Source organism: Rhynchophorus ferrugineus, unplaced genomic scaffold (genome assembly GCF_030347505.1).
Source record: "Rhynchophorus ferrugineus isolate W39M unplaced genomic scaffold, kcgeb_rfMv2 rfM6, whole genome shotgun sequence".
Taxonomy (NCBI): Eukaryota; Metazoa; Arthropoda; class Insecta; order Coleoptera; family Curculionidae; genus Rhynchophorus; species Rhynchophorus ferrugineus.
Window position 1 is genome coordinate 41,550,559 of NW_027472585.1, and position 18,708 is coordinate 41,569,266.

At 31.5% G+C, this 18,708-nt stretch overlaps 1 protein-coding gene across 7 annotated transcripts in view; it reads left to right on the forward strand.

Moving 5' to 3' along the window:
• Window positions 1-18,708, forward strand: part of LOC143197911 (carboxyl-terminal PDZ ligand of neuronal nitric oxide synthase protein) — a 197,160-nt gene that overhangs the window by 147,216 nt on the left and 31,236 nt on the right. For 4 of the 7 annotated variants that reach the window (XM_076406713.1, XM_076406708.1, XM_076406709.1 and 1 more), the window contains 2 exons: window positions 12,240-12,730; window positions 17,153-17,321. In XM_076406713.1, the coding sequence (XP_076262828.1) occupies window positions 12,240-12,730; window positions 17,153-17,321 (660 nt within the window). The remainder of the gene's footprint in view (window positions 1-12,239; window positions 12,731-17,152; window positions 17,322-18,708) is intronic. The other 3 variants (XM_076406715.1, XM_076406711.1, XM_076406712.1) reach the window with 1 other exon arrangement.

The window sequence follows — 18,708 nt, forward strand, 5'->3', positions numbered from 1 at the left end:
ATACCAAGGTCTTGGTGTCAGTAATCAATCCGACTTGTAGTATCGGTACAATATAGATAAATTCAGGAATTGATCAAAATTTATCAGTATTAGTTGAATTATATATATTAGTTGAATAAGTATATGTTCAGGGTGACCCATCTCAGGTGTAATAATATTTATGTATTAAATACAATACACAAGATCAAAGGGTTTGATTTTTTAGAGTTTGTGTCCTGTTCTGGTATTATCCAAGACTTGTATTACTTCCATATTGACATGTGAATGGAGTCCTTACGATTATCTTGATATCCTGAATGACACTCAGTAATACCAAGGTCTTGGTGTCAGTAATCAATCCGACTTGTAGTATCGGTACAATATAGATAAATTCAGGAATTGATCAAAATTTATCAGTATTAGTTGAATTATATATATTAGTTGAATAAGTATATGTTCAGGGTGACCCATCTCAGGTGTAATAATATTTATGTATTAAATACAATACACAAGATCAAAGGGTTTGATTTTTTAGAGTTTGTGTCCTGTTCTGGTATTATCCAAGACTTGTATTACTTCCATATTGACATGTGAATGGAGTCCTTACGATTATCTTGATATCCTGAATGACACTCAGTAATACCAAGGTCTTGGTGTCAGTAATCAATCCGACTTGTAGTATCGGTACAATATAGATAAATTCAGGAATTGATCAAAATTTATCAGTATTAGTTGAATTATATATATTAGTTGAATAAGTATATGTTCAGGGTGACCCATCTCAGATGTAATAATATTTATGTATTAAATACAATACACAAGATCAAAGGGTTTGATTTTTTAGAGTTTGTGTCCTGTTCTGGTATTATCCAAGACTTGTATTACTTCCATATTGACATGTGAATGGAGTCCTTACGATTATCTTGATATCCTGAATGACACTCAGTAATACCAAGGTCTTGGTGTCAGTAATCAATCCGACTTGTAGTATCGGTACAATATAGATAAATTCAGGAATTGATCAAAATTTATCAGTATTAGTTGAATTATATATATTAGTTGAATAAGTATATGTTCAGGGTGACCCATCTCAGATGTAATAATATTTATGTATTAAATACAATACACAAGATCAAAGGGTTTGATTTTTTAGAGTTTGTGTCCTGTTCTGGTATTATCCAAGACTTGTATTACTTCCATATTGACATGTGAATGGAGTCCTTACGATTATCTTGATATCCTGAATGACACTCAGTAATACCAAGGTCTTGGTGTCAGTAATCAATCCGACTTGTAGTATCGGTACAATATAGATAAATTCAGGAATTGATCAAAATTTATCAGTATTAGTTGAATTATATATATTAGTTGAATAAGTATATGTTCAGGGTGACCCATCTCAGGTGTAATAATATTTATGTATTAAATACAATACACAAGATCAAAGGGTTTGATTTTTTAGAGTTTGTGTCCTGTTCTGGTATTATCCAAGACTTGTATTACTTCCATATTGACATGTGAATGGAGTCCTTACGATTATCTTGATATCCTGAATGACACTCAGTAATACCAAGGTCTTGGTGTCAGTAATCAATCCGACTTGTAGTATCGGTACAATATAGATAAATTCAGGAATTGATCAAAATTTATCAGTATTAGTTGAATTATATATATTAGTTGAATAAGTATATGTTCAGGGTGACCCATCTCAGATGTAATAATATTTATGTATTAAATACAATACACAAGATCAAAGGGTTTGATTTTTTAGAGTTTGTGTCCTGTTCTGGTATTATCCAAGACTTGTATTACTTCCATATTGACATGTGAATGGAGTCCTTACGATTATCTTGATATCCTGAATGACACTCAGTAATACCAAGGTCTTGGTGTCAGTAATCAATCCGACTTGTAGTATCGGTACAATATAGATAAATTCAGGAATTGATCAAAATTTATCAGTATTAGTTGAATTATATATATTAGTTGAATAAGTATATGTTCAGGGTGACCCATCTCAGGTGTAATAATATTTATGTATTAAATACAATACACAAGATCAAAGGGTTTGATTTTTTAGAGTTTGTGTCCTGTTCTGGTATTATCCAAGACTTGTATTACTTCCATATTGACATGTGAATGGAGTCCTTACGATTATCTTGATATCCTGAATGACACTCAGTAATACCAAGGTCTTGGTGTCAGTAATCAATCCGACTTGTAGTATCGGTACAATATAGATAAATTCAGGAATTGATCAAAATTTATCAGTATTAGTTGAATTATATATATTAGTTGAATAAGTATATGTTCAGGGTGACCCATCTCAGATGTAATAATATTTATGTATTAAATACAATACACAAGATCAAAGGGTTTGATTTTTTAGAGTTTGTGTCCTGTTCTGGTATTATCCAAGACTTGTATTACTTCCATATTGACATGTGAATGGAGTCCTTACGATTATCTTGATATCCTGAATGACACTCAGTAATACCAAGGTCTTGGTGTCAGTAATCAATCCGACTTGTAGTATCGGTACAATATAGATAAATTCAGGAATTGATCAAAATTTATCAGTATTAGTTGAATTATATATATTAGTTGAATAAGTATATGTTCAGGGTGACCCATCTCAGGTGTAATAATATTTATGTATTAAATACAATACACAAGATCAAAGGGTTTGATTTTTTAGAGTTTGTGTCCTGTTCTGGTATTATCCAAGACTTGTATTACTTCCATATTGACATGTGAATGGAGTCCTTACAATTATCTTGATATCCTGAATGACACTCAGTAATACCAAGGTCTTGGTGTCAGTAATCAATCCGACTTGTAGTATCGGTACAATATAGATAAATTCAGGAATTGATCAAAATTTATCAGTATTAGTTGAATTATATATATTAGTTGAATAAGTATATGTTCAGGGTGACCCATCTCAGATGTAATAATATTTATGTATTAAATACAATACACAAGATCAAAGGGTTTGATTTTTTAGAGTTTGTGTCCTGTTCTGGTATTATCCAAGACTTGTATTACTTCCATATTGACATGTGAATGGAGTCCTTACGATTATCTTGATATCCTGAATGACACTCAGTAATACCAAGGTCTTGGTGTCAGTAATCAATCCGACTTGTAGTATCGGTACAATATAGATAAATTCAGGAATTGATCAAAATTTATCAGTATTAGTTGAATTATATATATTAGTTGAATAAGTATATGTTCAGGGTGACCCATCTCAGGTGTAATAATATTTATGTATTAAATACAATACACAAGATCAAAGGGTTTGATTTTTTAGAGTTTGTGTCCTGTTCTGGTATTATCCAAGACTTGTATTACTTCCATATTGACATGTGAATGGAGTCCTTACGATTATCTTGATATCCTGAATGACACTCAGTAATACCAAGGTCTTGGTGTCAGTAATCAATCCGACTTGTAGTATCGGTACAATATAGATAAATTCAGGAATTGATCAAAATTTATCAGTATTAGTTGAATTATATATATTAGTTGAATAAGTATATGTTCAGGGTGACCCATCTCAGGTGTAATAATATTTATGTATTAAATACAATACACAAGATCAAAGGGTTTGATTTTTTAGAGTTTGTGTCCTGTTCTGGTATTATCCAAGACTTGTATTACTTCCATATTGACATGTGAATGGAGTCCTTACGATTATCTTGATATCCTGAATGACACTCAGTAATACCAAGGTCTTGGTGTCAGTAATCAATCCGACTTGTAGTATCGGTACAATATAGATAAATTCAGGAATTGATCAAAATTTATCAGTATTAGTTGAATTATATATATTAGTTGAATAAGTATATGTTCAGGGTGACCCATCTCAGATGTAATAATATTTATGTATTAAATACAATACACAAGATCAAAGGGTTTGATTTTTTAGAGTTTGTGTCCTGTTCTGGTATTATCCAAGACTTGTATTACTTCCATATTGACATGTGAATGGAGTCCTTACGATTATCTTGATATCCTGAATGACACTCAGTAATACCAAGGTCTTGGTGTCAGTAATCAATCCGACTTGTAGTATCGGTACAATATAGATAAATTCAGGAATTGATCAAAATTTATCAGTATTAGTTGAATTATATATATTAGTTGAATAAGTATATGTTCAGGGTGACCCATCTCAGATGTAATAATATTTATGTATTAAATACAATACACAAGATCAAAGGGTTTGATTTTTTAGAGTTTGTGTCCTGTTCTGGTATTATCCAAGACTTGTATTACTTCCATATTGACATGTGAATGGAGTCCTTACGATTATCTTGATATCCTGAATGACACTCAGTAATACCAAGGTCTTGGTGTCAGTAATCAATCCGACTTGTAGTATCGGTACAATATAGATAAATTCAGGAATTGATCAAAATTTATCAGTATTAGTTGAATTATATATATTAGTTGAATAAGTATATGTTCAGGGTGACCCATCTCAGGTGTAATAATATTTATGTATTAAATACAATACACAAGATCAAAGGGTTTGATTTTTTAGAGTTTGTGTCCTGTTCTGGTATTATCCAAGACTTGTATTACTTCCATATTGACATGTGAATGGAGTCCTTACGATTATCTTGATATCCTGAATGACACTCAGTAATACCAAGGTCTTGGTGTCAGTAATCAATCCGACTTGTAGTATCGGTACAATATAGATAAATTCAGGAATTGATCAAAATTTATCAGTATTAGTTGAATTATATATATTAGTTGAATAAGTATATGTTCAGGGTGACCCATCTCAGGTGTAATAATATTTATGTATTAAATACAATACACAAGATCAAAGGGTTTGATTTTTTAGAGTTTGTGTCCTGTTCTGGTATTATCCAAGACTTGTATTACTTCCATATTGACATGTGAATGGAGTCCTTACGATTATCTTGATATCCTGAATGACACTCAGTAATACCAAGGTCTTGGTGTCAGTAATCAATCCCACTTGTAGTATCGGTACAATATAGATAAATTCAGGAATTGATCAAAATTTATCAGTATTAGTTGAATTATATATATTAGTTGAATAAGTATATGTTCAGGGTGACCCATCTCAGGTGTAATAATATTTATGTATTAAATACAATACACAAGATCAAAGGGTTTGATTTTTTAGAGTTTGTGTCCTGTTCTGGTATTATCCAAGACTTGTATTACTTCCATATTGACATGTGAATGGAGTCCTTACGATTATCTTGATATCCTGAATGACACTCAGTAATACCAAGGTCTTGGTGTCAGTAATCAATCCGACTTGTAGTATCGGTACAATATAGATAAATTCAGGAATTGATCAAAATTTATCAGTATTAGTTGAATTATATATATTAGTTGAATTATATATATTAGTTGAATAAGTATATGTTCAGGGTGACCCATCACAGGTGTAATAATATTTATGTATTAAATACAATATACAAGATCAAAGGGTTTGATTTTTTAGACTTTGTATCCTGTTCTGGTATTATCCAAGACTTGTTTTACTTCCATATTGACATGTGAATGGAGTTCTTGCGATTATCTTGATTTCCTGAATGACACTCGGTAATACCAAGATCTTGGTGTCAGTAATCAATCTTGTAGTATCTGAGTGCAATCAAAGTACCTCTCAGGACTTACACAGTACTTCACACAAACACACTGAATTACACTCGTTATCGGTTGTAGAGGAATATCGCGTTGTATCACTTCATTTGAAACATAATATGGAGCATCGACAATGGCACGCAACACTTTATTTTGGAGCCATTGTATGATTGATGTGTTATACTTGCTAGCGGTTCTCCATAGGTGGATTACATTTGAGTAACATACTGTAAAATAGCAATTTATTATGTACTGACTAGCGACCTGCCCCGGATTCGCACGGGTGCAATGCTGATACTAAATTAAATACACTACAGAAAAAATATGAACGTTGTATATAAAAACATAGCGGCCCGCTCCGACTTTGCACGGGCATAAAATATATATGCCTATGTCACTCAATGAAAACATGATTAAAATCGATCCAGTATTTTTGGTTCATTCATTACTGCCCTTGGCCTGCACGCATTAAATTTGGAGTAAAACAATTCCTCTTCCCCTATACTTACTATGAAGATTTCCTGCTATCTTTGGAATATCTAAATTCATACAATTTATATTACATTACACATTTTTAAACGCAAATTTTAAATTTGTAATATCTCCGAAAATATTTGTTTAATTTACATGCTGTAAGGAACCATATTGATCTATATTAATTGCACACTGTATTTAAGGTACTTAATTCGATAAGGATTAATGCCGTATTGCTTAAAATAGCTTCGTAAATAAGCCATTTTCTCACGTAAAAAGTAAACAATAAAAATGGTTAATGTGGGTTATCCCTAAAAGATAAACATATACCATCGCGGACTTTTTTATAGACCTTTTTATGGTGTACAATACTGTAGTACATTAATTTGATCTAACTCGTAGGGTTAGGCAGCGTTTTTGCTAATTGCTAAATAAGCCTAAAAAAATAGGTTAATTTACGACATCACGTTAGAAACCTCTAAAATTAGCAATGTTGCCTTAGTATATTATGCATGTATTATACATATAAACCTTCGTCTTGAATCACTCTATCTATTGAAAAAACCGCATCAAAATCCGTTGCGTAGTTTTAAAGATTTAAGCGCACATAGGGATATAGGGATAGAAAAGGCGACTTTGTTTTATACTATGTAGTGATAATTGTGATTTTGTACTAATTAACTGATACATTTTCCAATATTTGAAAAAGTTTTTGAATAACAAAATACTGTGAGGTTGTGAAAACCGAAATAAGTTAGAAATATATTAGAATTTATTTCAATTAGATGTCATATCTTGTGAGAGATCGATAACTTATGCAATATATTTATACACTCACTAAAATATCCTTCAAAATTCAATACCATACCTAAACAAAACAACATTGTTGGTTTATTTACGAGCAACATTTACTTGTTAACCGAACTGAGGCGTCAGATGTACTGTTGTAGTTAGTGTAACATAATACGGACTAATTAATATTAAAATTATACGGAAAGGCATCCATGTTGCATTGTTTATTTAAATTTATTTTAAACAACGAACGGGAAAAAATTAATTACCTTCTCTAAAATAACCGGGACTGACGTAAAGAGCTTCAGATTTACGTTGTTTGTGTAATTAAAATAGCGCTAGATTGGGTGTGAGTTATCACTGCATTGTTAGGCTGTCAATGTTGACAGAAACCGCAGATGCGATAAATAAAAGTAACATAAAATCAACGACATATTTATGACCAGCGTAAAAATATTTAGATTTTGAAATCTAAGTATACATAGTCCGTTCAGTAAAACAGTGAGCGCACGTTACCTGAATTGATGGCGTCAACTTTGAGTTTTAGCTCATTTTTGCTCAATTAAACAAAAATACTGTTACGAAATATAATTTATTTTAATATTATAGTACACCTAATGCATACATTATCGAAGGACTTAAAAGTACAATCAATTATAATCCGTTGTAGTTTGTAGGTTAGGGTTTTGTTTTATTATATTTACATTGAACTCTTTTTCAGACCTCCTATGAGTTAGAGTTCTAGGCGCGTTTTTTTATGTAGTGGTATCCTTTGGAGGCCTAATCGACTTACTTATCCATGTAATATATTTTACTTTAATTAGAGAGCCTATTTACCTTTTACGTTTAGTTCTTGTTTCCTTCGGTACAATGTTTCCTTGTAAGGTCATTTTGATATTACTCTATTTCTCCTTTTGTTTGTTCTGTTACTACCTGCATATATCTTTCTTGATAAAACTAGATTTAATCACTGCATTATCCCTAATGCATTTCCCATGCCTGCAAAACAGTACTATACTTTCCAACAAAATGCTCATATATATTCTGAACAATTACACACATATCTCTGCACATAAATCTTTCACACTCTATAATAAGATTTCCTGCAGTTATCGTATATTAATTATATACCCACCTTTAGTTATTTCCACTCTCGTTACCCTATATTAGAAATTGTCAACTTTGAGTCAGTTTGCAATCTATCTAACGTTCGTTCACAATATCATCATTTATCAATTTCTTCTTCAATGTTTTTGATCGAGTTCATCCAAACAGAAGGTGTTGTTAACCATTCCTGTTGCCAGCATGAAGAACAGTATATTTAAAATAAATCATTAATAATAGTTATGACTAATAAAACTTTTCAATGGTTATTCTAGCGTTTACCTTTTTCCATCAACTTTTGTTATCTTAACACTATTTTGATTAGTTGGGATATTGGTTCTATTCTGAAATATCCATGTCTCATCTAAATGCACAAATTGTGTGGAAATTCCATTCGTGTTCTATCTTTACACAATTTAAATCAGAATTTTAGAATAATTGACAAGGAATATATTGTCTGATTCGAAAACGAAATTAGAAATTGCGATAGGCAATACATTAGATATCTTGATGGCGTGAGTTAGCTGTTATTTTAAATATACTATATATATTATCTATTGGTAGTGTTCTATAAGCCTTTAGATGATTACTGAATGTTACATCTAGCAAATATAGTGAATGGAAATGAAATGCTATTTTTTTACCCCATTGTTTACCTTCTTTTCCAAAAACAATTTTGTTGTCAAAATTATAAGTTGTTATATATAAATGGTTTAATATAAAAGTATATAAATTCTTTGATTCTGCTCAATATTCTTGGTTGGTGGGATTTTTCATTTTTATAACATCAACTTAAATATGTGCACTTGAACTGCAAATTTCTAGAGGAAGATCATATATAATACGTGTTTATTCCTCTGTTACCATCATAAATTACGTTACACTTCAACGGTTTAGGTACAATATGTTCAATATCCCCAGAAATATTATAACACTAAACGCGCTTTTAAAATGTTGCTGTATAATTATAAATATATTTATAAAGAAGTAATTACTACATTTGAAACATTATTCAAGTAATTTGGCCTATTAATAAATATAGATGAACTAATTAAACGACAGCAAGAAGACATATATTGAGTTATGAGCTAAGAAATTAATTTTAGAACAAAAAGAAGGAAACAATATATCGACTATTTAAATTGATTTTCAATTACGTATTATAAAAAGGGGAGAAAGGTCGCAGGAAGACGTCATTTGGCAGAAAGTTTGTTATTTAAGAACTAAGATCGTACCCAAAATAAAATAAATATCAGGCAAAAAATTTTTTTTTCGAATGCTTACCCGTCGCTTAAAATGATATCACTGAAAGATATATTACTTGGGGATCTTAATAAAATTAGCCGTTATGATTCATTTAGTAAACTATTCCCAAACCTCTCTCTCTCATTTTTTAATAAATAATTAATGATAGCCCGATATTCCGTGTAAAATTAGAACTAAGAATGATTGGCTATTATAACTAGTCAATCAAAGTAAAACACATTTTTTTTGGCAAAATTGTTTTTTTTTATTCAACATAATTCCTTTCAAGGGTGACACACTGATCATAGCGACCCTCCAACTTTTCGGTACCCTTTTTGCAGTACGATTTGTCCTTTGCTTCAAAATAGGGCTCATCACCTCGTCATTTGAAGAAAATTTCTTCCCAGCGAGCATACTTTTGAGATCTGAGAACAAGAAATAGTCGCTGGAGGCCAGATCTGAGAAATACGGTCGATGAGGAATCAATTCGAAGCCCTATTTATGGATTTTTGTCATCGTTTTCACTGCCCTTGTGATATGATGTATTGTCTTGGTGAAGCAGCACTTTCTTTTTCTTCAAATGCGGCCATTTTTCGGCGATTTCGTCCTTCAAACGGTCCAATAACACTATGTAATAGTCACTGTTGATGGTCTTTTCTTTTTCAAGGTTGTCAGTGAAAATTATTCTATGTGCATCCCAATATACAGTCGCCATAACCTTGCCAGCCGACTGTATTTTCCCACGCTTTGGAGTGGGTTCATAGTGTGCATTCCACTTGGATAAGTGTCGATTGGATTTCGGAGTGAAATGATGGGGCCATGTTTCCTCCAGTGTCACATATCGACGCAAAAACTCGGGTTTATTAGTTGTGCAGTATAAAACACTGTATAATCGACATAATTGAAAAACGTAGTTACCTTGACAGTCACGGCTGCATAAATAAAATTTCATAGAGCTTGAAAAGCCCTTGGGTATGTTAAGTTATCACATTTGGCAACTGCAGTTCGAGAAGGGGCCAAACATGTTACCAGAATCAGATCCGAATCAAGCAGAAGTGACAACCTCGCTCTTTTAGTTTCTTTACTATTATCTTAATTTTCCCAGAAACAAAAACGTATCAATAAAATGTCAAATTAGCCTTAAAATATGTTCGATGTTTTACCGCTAACGTAAACTTTCTAACCATCGAATCTGTCTAAAAAATTATATTAAAAAATAATTCGCTTTTACAAGTATTATTAGAAGCAAGGAGCTCTATTATGTCTATACCATTTTTCATATAAAAATGTAATGGTAAAAAGATTCTTTCTATCTTGTATATACTGTTGCATAGTAGTAAATCGATAACCATTTAACATTATGTAACATTCACGTCAATAATTAAATATATCAGTGGATAAGTTAATAGAATTATCACTAATTACTGATTCAAAAATTGACAGTTTTACAAGTATGTTAATTTCATACCTACAGCCTCTGCACATATACCGTTACAAATACTGCTGGGACCCAACCAAAAAAAAATAAATTGAAACGATTATAAAATTCTTTTCGTAGTTGACCGTTCGAAGAAGATATCCCGGTCATATATTCATTACAGTTCACGTCAAAGGCTTTAACAGGATATGGAAATGTTCAGAGAATATAACGGCAGGTCACAGACCTAGCCTGCTAACACTTAATTGGAAAATGTTGAAAGAAAACGACCATATCTATTTCACTGCTCGTGTTGCATTTAACTGTAAAAGTGTCGTTTTAATTAGAAACTGTTTTTGGTTCGCTGGGTTAGAAAATATGGATGATGTGTGAATTAATTTTACGGGATTTTTTTGTCAAATCTAACAATGGTGGCCTTCGTTCTGGAGTCATTCATCTTAACGTTTATTATCGTGATACATACATACTACCCTTTAGGTACTATAGATAAAGAAGCTGTTTATTATACATGAATAACTCGAACTTGAAATTCGATTTTCCATATTCCATTTTATCGACCTTTCTACATATTAAAAATGATTTTAATAGGGTTGGTCTCCAGTTGATGACAAAAGCTTGGAGTTTGTCCGGAATACAAATATTAGTTATGTGCTGCATAATATAGATAAATGTAACAGTTTGAATGTATCAAATAGTTTCTAGAGATCTTTCAAAGAAAGTGTTCACAAAATATGGAGGAGGAATATATAGGAGTGATATTCGAATTTTCGTCAAAGTTATATGCAAGAAGTTAGAGAATATCCATAATAAAAAGAATTTTAACCACTAATAAATTCATTTCATTATTTTGAAGAAACATTTCAATAATATTTGAATGAACAACATGGGTGTATTCTTTTTGGAGGAATATTATTCATTGGCTTTAAAATGTTTCATTTGTCTTGATCGTTTATTCTCATTGACTTGAAATATTCTAATATTTCAGTGATAATACTAAAAAAACGAAACCTTTTCGCATAACATATCTTAAGTTTTATCAGCTCTTTGTTTACACTAATATTAACATGCACATTAACACGGTCTTTGCTCTTGTACTAACATCATACTACCTAAACTGCAAAGATTAGTTTTCTTGAGACTTGTCGTACTGCCTCAACATTAACATGATGAAAGAAGTCCTTTGTTCGTGATTCTGGATTAATTTTGAACAGTCTGGTTAATGGTGTTGATTTATGTACTTCAGGGCATTAACCACACTCAATACTTGGTACCTACTCATATCGGGATATCATATTTAAGAATTTGCTTATACAGCAGTTATTTTTTTGTATGTTGACAGGGCAGAAATTCTTCCAAATACTATACCAATATGGTCTTCTAAATTTAATATATTTTAATTTTCTATAATATGATGCCAGATTATTGAACTACTATGTTTAAACTATATTTAAAGGAGAAAAAGTGTTAAAATAACGTATTGATTGAAAATGAAACTCAACTGCCTCATTTTTGTCATATTATGTCTTATAAACAGACACCTTTAGAAACGTAAAAAAAAACATTATAGGCTCATATCCAATCGAAATTCGTATTTCTTCGTACGAGAACGACCTAGACGACAATGAACATGAGGTCTTCTATCCGATCAGCAGAATGCGCCCAGCCACTGTATGTGTGGACAGTCCCAGTGTGAACAGACGCAGCGACGCCGAAGCTCTGGCGTTGGAGAGACCGCGTAAGAAGCTGAGTTTTAAAGAACCGGAAGCGGATATTTTTAAGAAAGACAAAACGCTGAAGAGGTCGACAAATCACAAACCAGAGGAAAACGTGTCCAAACCTAAAAATGGAACGGTGTTTAATGGGAAATTCGGTCTTAAACATAAAGTCGGTGCAAGTGTCGGTGGTGCGTTCTTGGGTCATAAAGGTGGGAAGCATCACGAGAATGGAGACAGTGAGTTCACGGTGGGGAAGGGGATCAAAAGCATGGCTGGGCTGGGGCTGACCGTGGTTACTAATGGAGTTCACCGACAACCCAGTTTTGAAGATACGGACCTAGAGGTAGGTTTATTGTTTATCAAAACAGAGTAATAGCGTCTGCAAATATTATCATATATATCATATATACCATATATATCATATATATTATATATATATCATATATATCATATACATCATATATATCATATATATCATATATATCATATATATCATATATATCATATATATCATATATATCATATATATCATATATATCATATATATCATATATATCATATATATCATATATATCATATATATCATATATATCATATATATCATATATATCATATATATCATATATATCATATCACATATATCGGTCGCTACAATATATATCGTATATAACAGTATACTGAAAAATAATTGAAGATGGAATATTGGAAGGTTACGGAGTTAGTTACCATGCTTGAACCCTTCTGACTACTACTTGTTTTTGTTAAATCTTAATTATCAGACCAATAAATGTACGTTAATAAACGTACGTTATATGTAATAAAGTTACGTTCATGATCTGTCAGAGAGGGCGCTTACTTTAAATAAACCACTTGTCATATTTCTTTAAAATTAAATGATTTAAACGAAAAAAAATTAAATTACAATTTAAATCCTCCACGCCTGGTAAATATAACATAAATTCACCTAATTGACTGACTATATAGTATTATAATGGTGTTAGTATAAGATATAATATGCCTGTAAAACAGTGTGTATATTTATATAATAGTTTATTTTACAAATTTTAGCTTGTTTATTTATCGATGGATAAAGTGAGTATTTAAAATATGAATAGATTTTAGCATAATTTTAAAATTATAACATTTGTTATTCATGTTAACAGGTAATTTCAATTAATTAACAAACAATTAATTAATAACATATGTGGTACATAAATGAATTATGTACAATTAATGAAACAGGATACTAGAAGCATTTTAGAACCATTGCCAACTTGTCATATATAGTTAGATTAAATCTAGTAATAAATGATTTTATTTGTCTTATCTGTTCCATCTATGTAAATTATGTACTTAGATTCGTTTTAACTACTGCATATTTTCATGGCATGATATCATATATATCATATATATCATATATATCATATATCATATATATCATATATATCATATATATCATATATATCATATATATCATCTGCTTTCTATTTCGTCTCATCAAGTTGAGAGTATCTTGATTTATTTTGGTTCTAATATGTTTTGCTTTTTGTCTAACGTGATGTTTCCAATTTAATCTACCCTCAAGATGGATTCCAAGGTATTTAGCTGATTCTGCTTGAGGAATCGGTGAGGAATCCATTGAGTGACATAATTATGTTTTTATTATTTCGCCGCAATGCAAAATTAACGTGGACAGATTTGGAGCTATTAAGTTGAATTTTCCAATCTACCGTCCATCTGTAGATTTTGTAGATTTTGCTACCTTGTGGAACTCCTGCCGAAATAGTTTTGAAAGTCGAGAACGCCATTTCGTGCGATACTCTAATTTTTTTCCGAAAAGATATGACTCCAGCAATTAACAATAGTTACGCGGTAACAAATTTTTCATCTTCAGATTAATCCCAAATGCCAAACCCGATCAAAAGCATGTGAGACATCCAGGAATATTGCAGAGCAATATTTCTTTTCCACAAACGCTTTTTCAATAACCACAGTTACTCTGTGCACTTGATCGATTGTTGAATGGTGATTTAGAAAACTGGTAATCTGGTATGATTACAACATTTTTAACATGTTTAAATAATTGTTTCTCAAATAGCTTTGACGTTGCGGGTAGTAGCGAAATAAGCCTGTAAGTTTTCCATTCATTCACCATTCTGGAACATGCTTCAGTCTTAAATAAACATGAAATATATATGTCAACATGATGATTGCTTTTCATGGCAGATCTTTTAATAATCCAGGTGGACTGTCATCTATAGCAGGTGCCTTTTTAGGATTGAGGTTATCAATTTCAGTAGCAACTTCCAATAGAGAAATTAGATTCTAGAGAAAATAGATCTATATCCGATTCAAAATTGCAAAATTAATTTCAATACTTAATAACAAAACTTATGTCTGATTGAAATTGCCTAAAATTAAATCATAATCCCAATATATTAAACACTCTGTCTAATCTCAGAGGTAATTACCAATGTTTTATCAATATTCTTAACATATTTGCCAATTATTTATTAGTCGAATAAAAAAGTATTGGGACCGGTCCAATAAAACGTACACTATGAATTTTGCGAGCTGAAATTTATTCGGTTGACTCAAAAATAAACTGCAATGCGCACGTGCTCAGTTATGTTCTAATGCCATTTGTATGAAATCACTATTATTGGACAGAGTTCGTGTATTTGTCGTTGAACATAATAAACGTATATCGATATTAATATTGTGTATAAACTGCCGACTGAAAAATACGTATTTTTAAATCGAAACTTGTCATGTATTCATAACATTCAGACAGGGCAACATAATACTGACGCGAATGTTTGTGAATAATATTGGAAATATATTATTGGTTTATATATAAACTAGCAGACCCAACAGACGTCCTGTTCAAACGTCAACAAGTTTATCAACAATTTTAAATTTTATTTGAACGCACGTGCAGTGATATCATGGCGATGCATTGATCTTTGACTTAGCGACAACCATTCATCCGACAAGCGATCATTCCAGTGCCGCTCTAACATTTCAATGCCACTTTTGCAGAACGACTTATCTTTTACCTCAAAATAGTGAAGTGATGGATCCATGTTTCATTCATTGTCACATATCGACGTAAAATTTCAGATTGCTACGTTTAAACATGGCCAAATACTGCTCAGAATCATCAACACGTTCTTGTTTTTGGTCAACAGTGGGCTAACACGGCACTCACGTTGAACAGAGTTTTCTCTCGGTCAAATGATGCTGCAATATAAAACCAATACATTCTTTTGATATCTTTACAAGACTAGCTAACTCATACAACTTTACTTTTCGACCATTAAAAGCGATTTTGTGTTTTTTGGTGTTACCATCTCATTTGGACATCCAATAACTTCTGCATCATCAGTGTCTCTAGGACCACGTTTGAAGTCAGCAAACCAACGTTTTATTGTTGTTTCTGATAAAGCGGAGACCTTATAATACGTGTCAAGGCAGAAGCGAAGCATAGAAAAGTACCCCATTAAGAAGCAGTGTAAAATTAAAACACGAAACGTGTTTTTGATCCATTGTTTTGAAAATTACAAAAGTAGTGCCACTCTTAACACAATAACTCACAAAGTCATGAGTAGAATATCATAAAGTTTTAACACATTTCTTTTGAAAGTTAATACTAACTGAAAAGCGGCCAATGAAATAAAACTAGCACCATCGATGTGTTAGACCCGGGACATTTCAGCCTATATGTTACGTAATTGTATTGAACAAGATCCGATAAGGATGGTAGCATCAGGAAAATGTGTGCATACATATCAACAACGTGTTGATGAGATAGCTCAGATAGCGAACAATGTTATTATCTTGATTGGTACGGTCATCATATACTCAATCGGTATGCGTAAAAGTTCGTCGCTCCAACTTTATTGTTAATTTCTACGCTTGAAGAATAAAAGGATAAGTACGATACAAATAGATTAATTGTACAAAAAGCATATATCGTAATTATCACTGAATATATTTGTTTAGTGGTTAAATGATATCCATCTTCTCCTTTCCAAAATATCCATGGATGTTGGAAACCATCGTAAGAATGATTATTATCTTGAATCATGTACATCGTGTTATCTCTGCGTTGTATACGTGGATCTCGACATTTTATTTGCTATATAGGTCGCCAACTATAATAATTGCAACTTCATTAACAATTGATGTCTTGTATCTTCGTCTCTGTATGATATTTGGAATTGTTTTATGATAATGGAAAAGTATCCGTTTTGTAATCTGTTAGTAACGGTATCAAACAACTGGACTAATTGGTTATCATTTTGCAAAAATGTTCTCATACTTGCTAAAAAATCTTTTGTGACAATTTTTGTTACTCGTCATCCATAACCTAGATTTTCAAACATTTTGGATTGGTATCAGGCATCAGGCATAGAAAATGGAGATTATGATGGTAAATTTGTCCCTGATTCAAAATTACAACCATCCTCATTCTGAACGATTTTTGTTACTCAAAATGATGCCATTTAGATGTGTAATATTTTACACATTAAAATTTCGATTAAGATGCGGTTTCAGCTAAAGGTCATCTCACTGATTCTGGTTGGAAGTTAACAATGGTAGTGATATTTTCTTGACCAACATATCTGCCAAAAATATAGTCTAAGATTTACTCAATATTTATCATTAATTATACAATTAAAAATATATAATTAATGATAAATATTGAGTAAATCTTAAACGTTTTAGTCATTGTTTTTATTAGATGTTATTTTTTTTCCAGAGTCAAGCATTACGCATAGTTCGGACAGTCGGTCAAGCCTTCGAAGTGTGCCATAAGTTGTCCATAAAAGCTCCGGAGGATAATCTGGACGACGAGCAGGAGACCACGGTGACTCAGGACCTGCTCAGTGATCGTTTGAGTGATGTACCTAGCGATAAACCTAAAAAAGGTAAGTCTGCCAGTTAAATCTAGTAATATAGATTATTTTTCAGTGTTTTCTTCACTTCTATGTGGTCAAATCATATTAAGAATATCTAGTATAAGATTGCATATAAGTGTTGATCTGTATGTAGAAGAAAACACTCTTTTATTTTACTTAAATAGTTTTATTTTACGAATAAGAAGTGGTCACATGTTGTATGTTAAGCTAAACTTAAGAGCGAACACTTTTATATTATACAAGTTCATGTCAAATCTCTTCCTTACGTATATTGGTTTCCTGCGTGTTCTCTTGTAGCTGTATTGGTTCCATCGAGGTCATCATGTAGCTCTTCGTTAGTTACGTAGTGATTGGTAGATTAGTAACTTATCGAGGAATTTTATTTTGGCAGCGTTGGATTACTAACTGGTTCGATGCTTTAGTGCAACCCCATATTTGCACCTCATAAATCCAATTAGGTTTAATTATTGCCTGATACCTAGAAGTGCTTCACAAAATTCACACCAATGTACCAAAGGAATTTCTAGTATCTTCCCGAGAAGGGTGCTGAAGACCTGGGTCCTGAATTTCTACTTTTCATCATATAAAATTTATTTTGGCTTTAAACACTTGACCTTACAATCAGGATCATAGTATGTGGGAGGCTTGTTGTACTTTTCTTCTATATTTTATTAAAATTTCTAATTTTAGCAAAAAATAAAAGCTATAGTCTATCTAAATAAAAGGAACTGCCTCAAAGTCATGTGGTATTTGAAATTAAAATCAACTATTGTCTAAATAAATTGAAGATTATTTGTTGTAGATTAAAGGTACATTTTATTGTGGACTAAAAAGCCATAAGGTTTTTTATCGACCCAATACTCCTACATTTTCAAAGCATTTATTTAAATATCATTTTATTAAATTTTTAAATTGATATTTTAGACACACGTGAATTATATTATTCAAAGTACTCAAAATAGGTGTCTTTAGAGTATAATCACCTAACATCATGTTTATTTAAATTATTTTAATCTCTTGAAATATAATAATCGATATTTTAATAGAAAAAATCATTGCTTCTCTAAGAAAATGGTAAAATGTCTTAATACCTTCTAGAATCCTTCGAATAGTTGATGTATCAATGAGTTATATTCTCCAATGATGTACATATGGACTCACTTAGAAAAAACAGTCGCGTGCGTGGTTTTTAGAAGCCAGGATATTTTAAATTGTTTGTTTTATAGGTATTATAACACATATATCTCGTAATTTTTATGATGGGTGGGTTTATACATCCGAAGTTTTTCTCACAACATAAGTAAATCGAATTAACTGAATTCACGTTAGTTGAAGTTGACTTGATGTTAGTTCAATATTCCTCAAGTTTTCTAATATCAATAAATCAATTATCAGA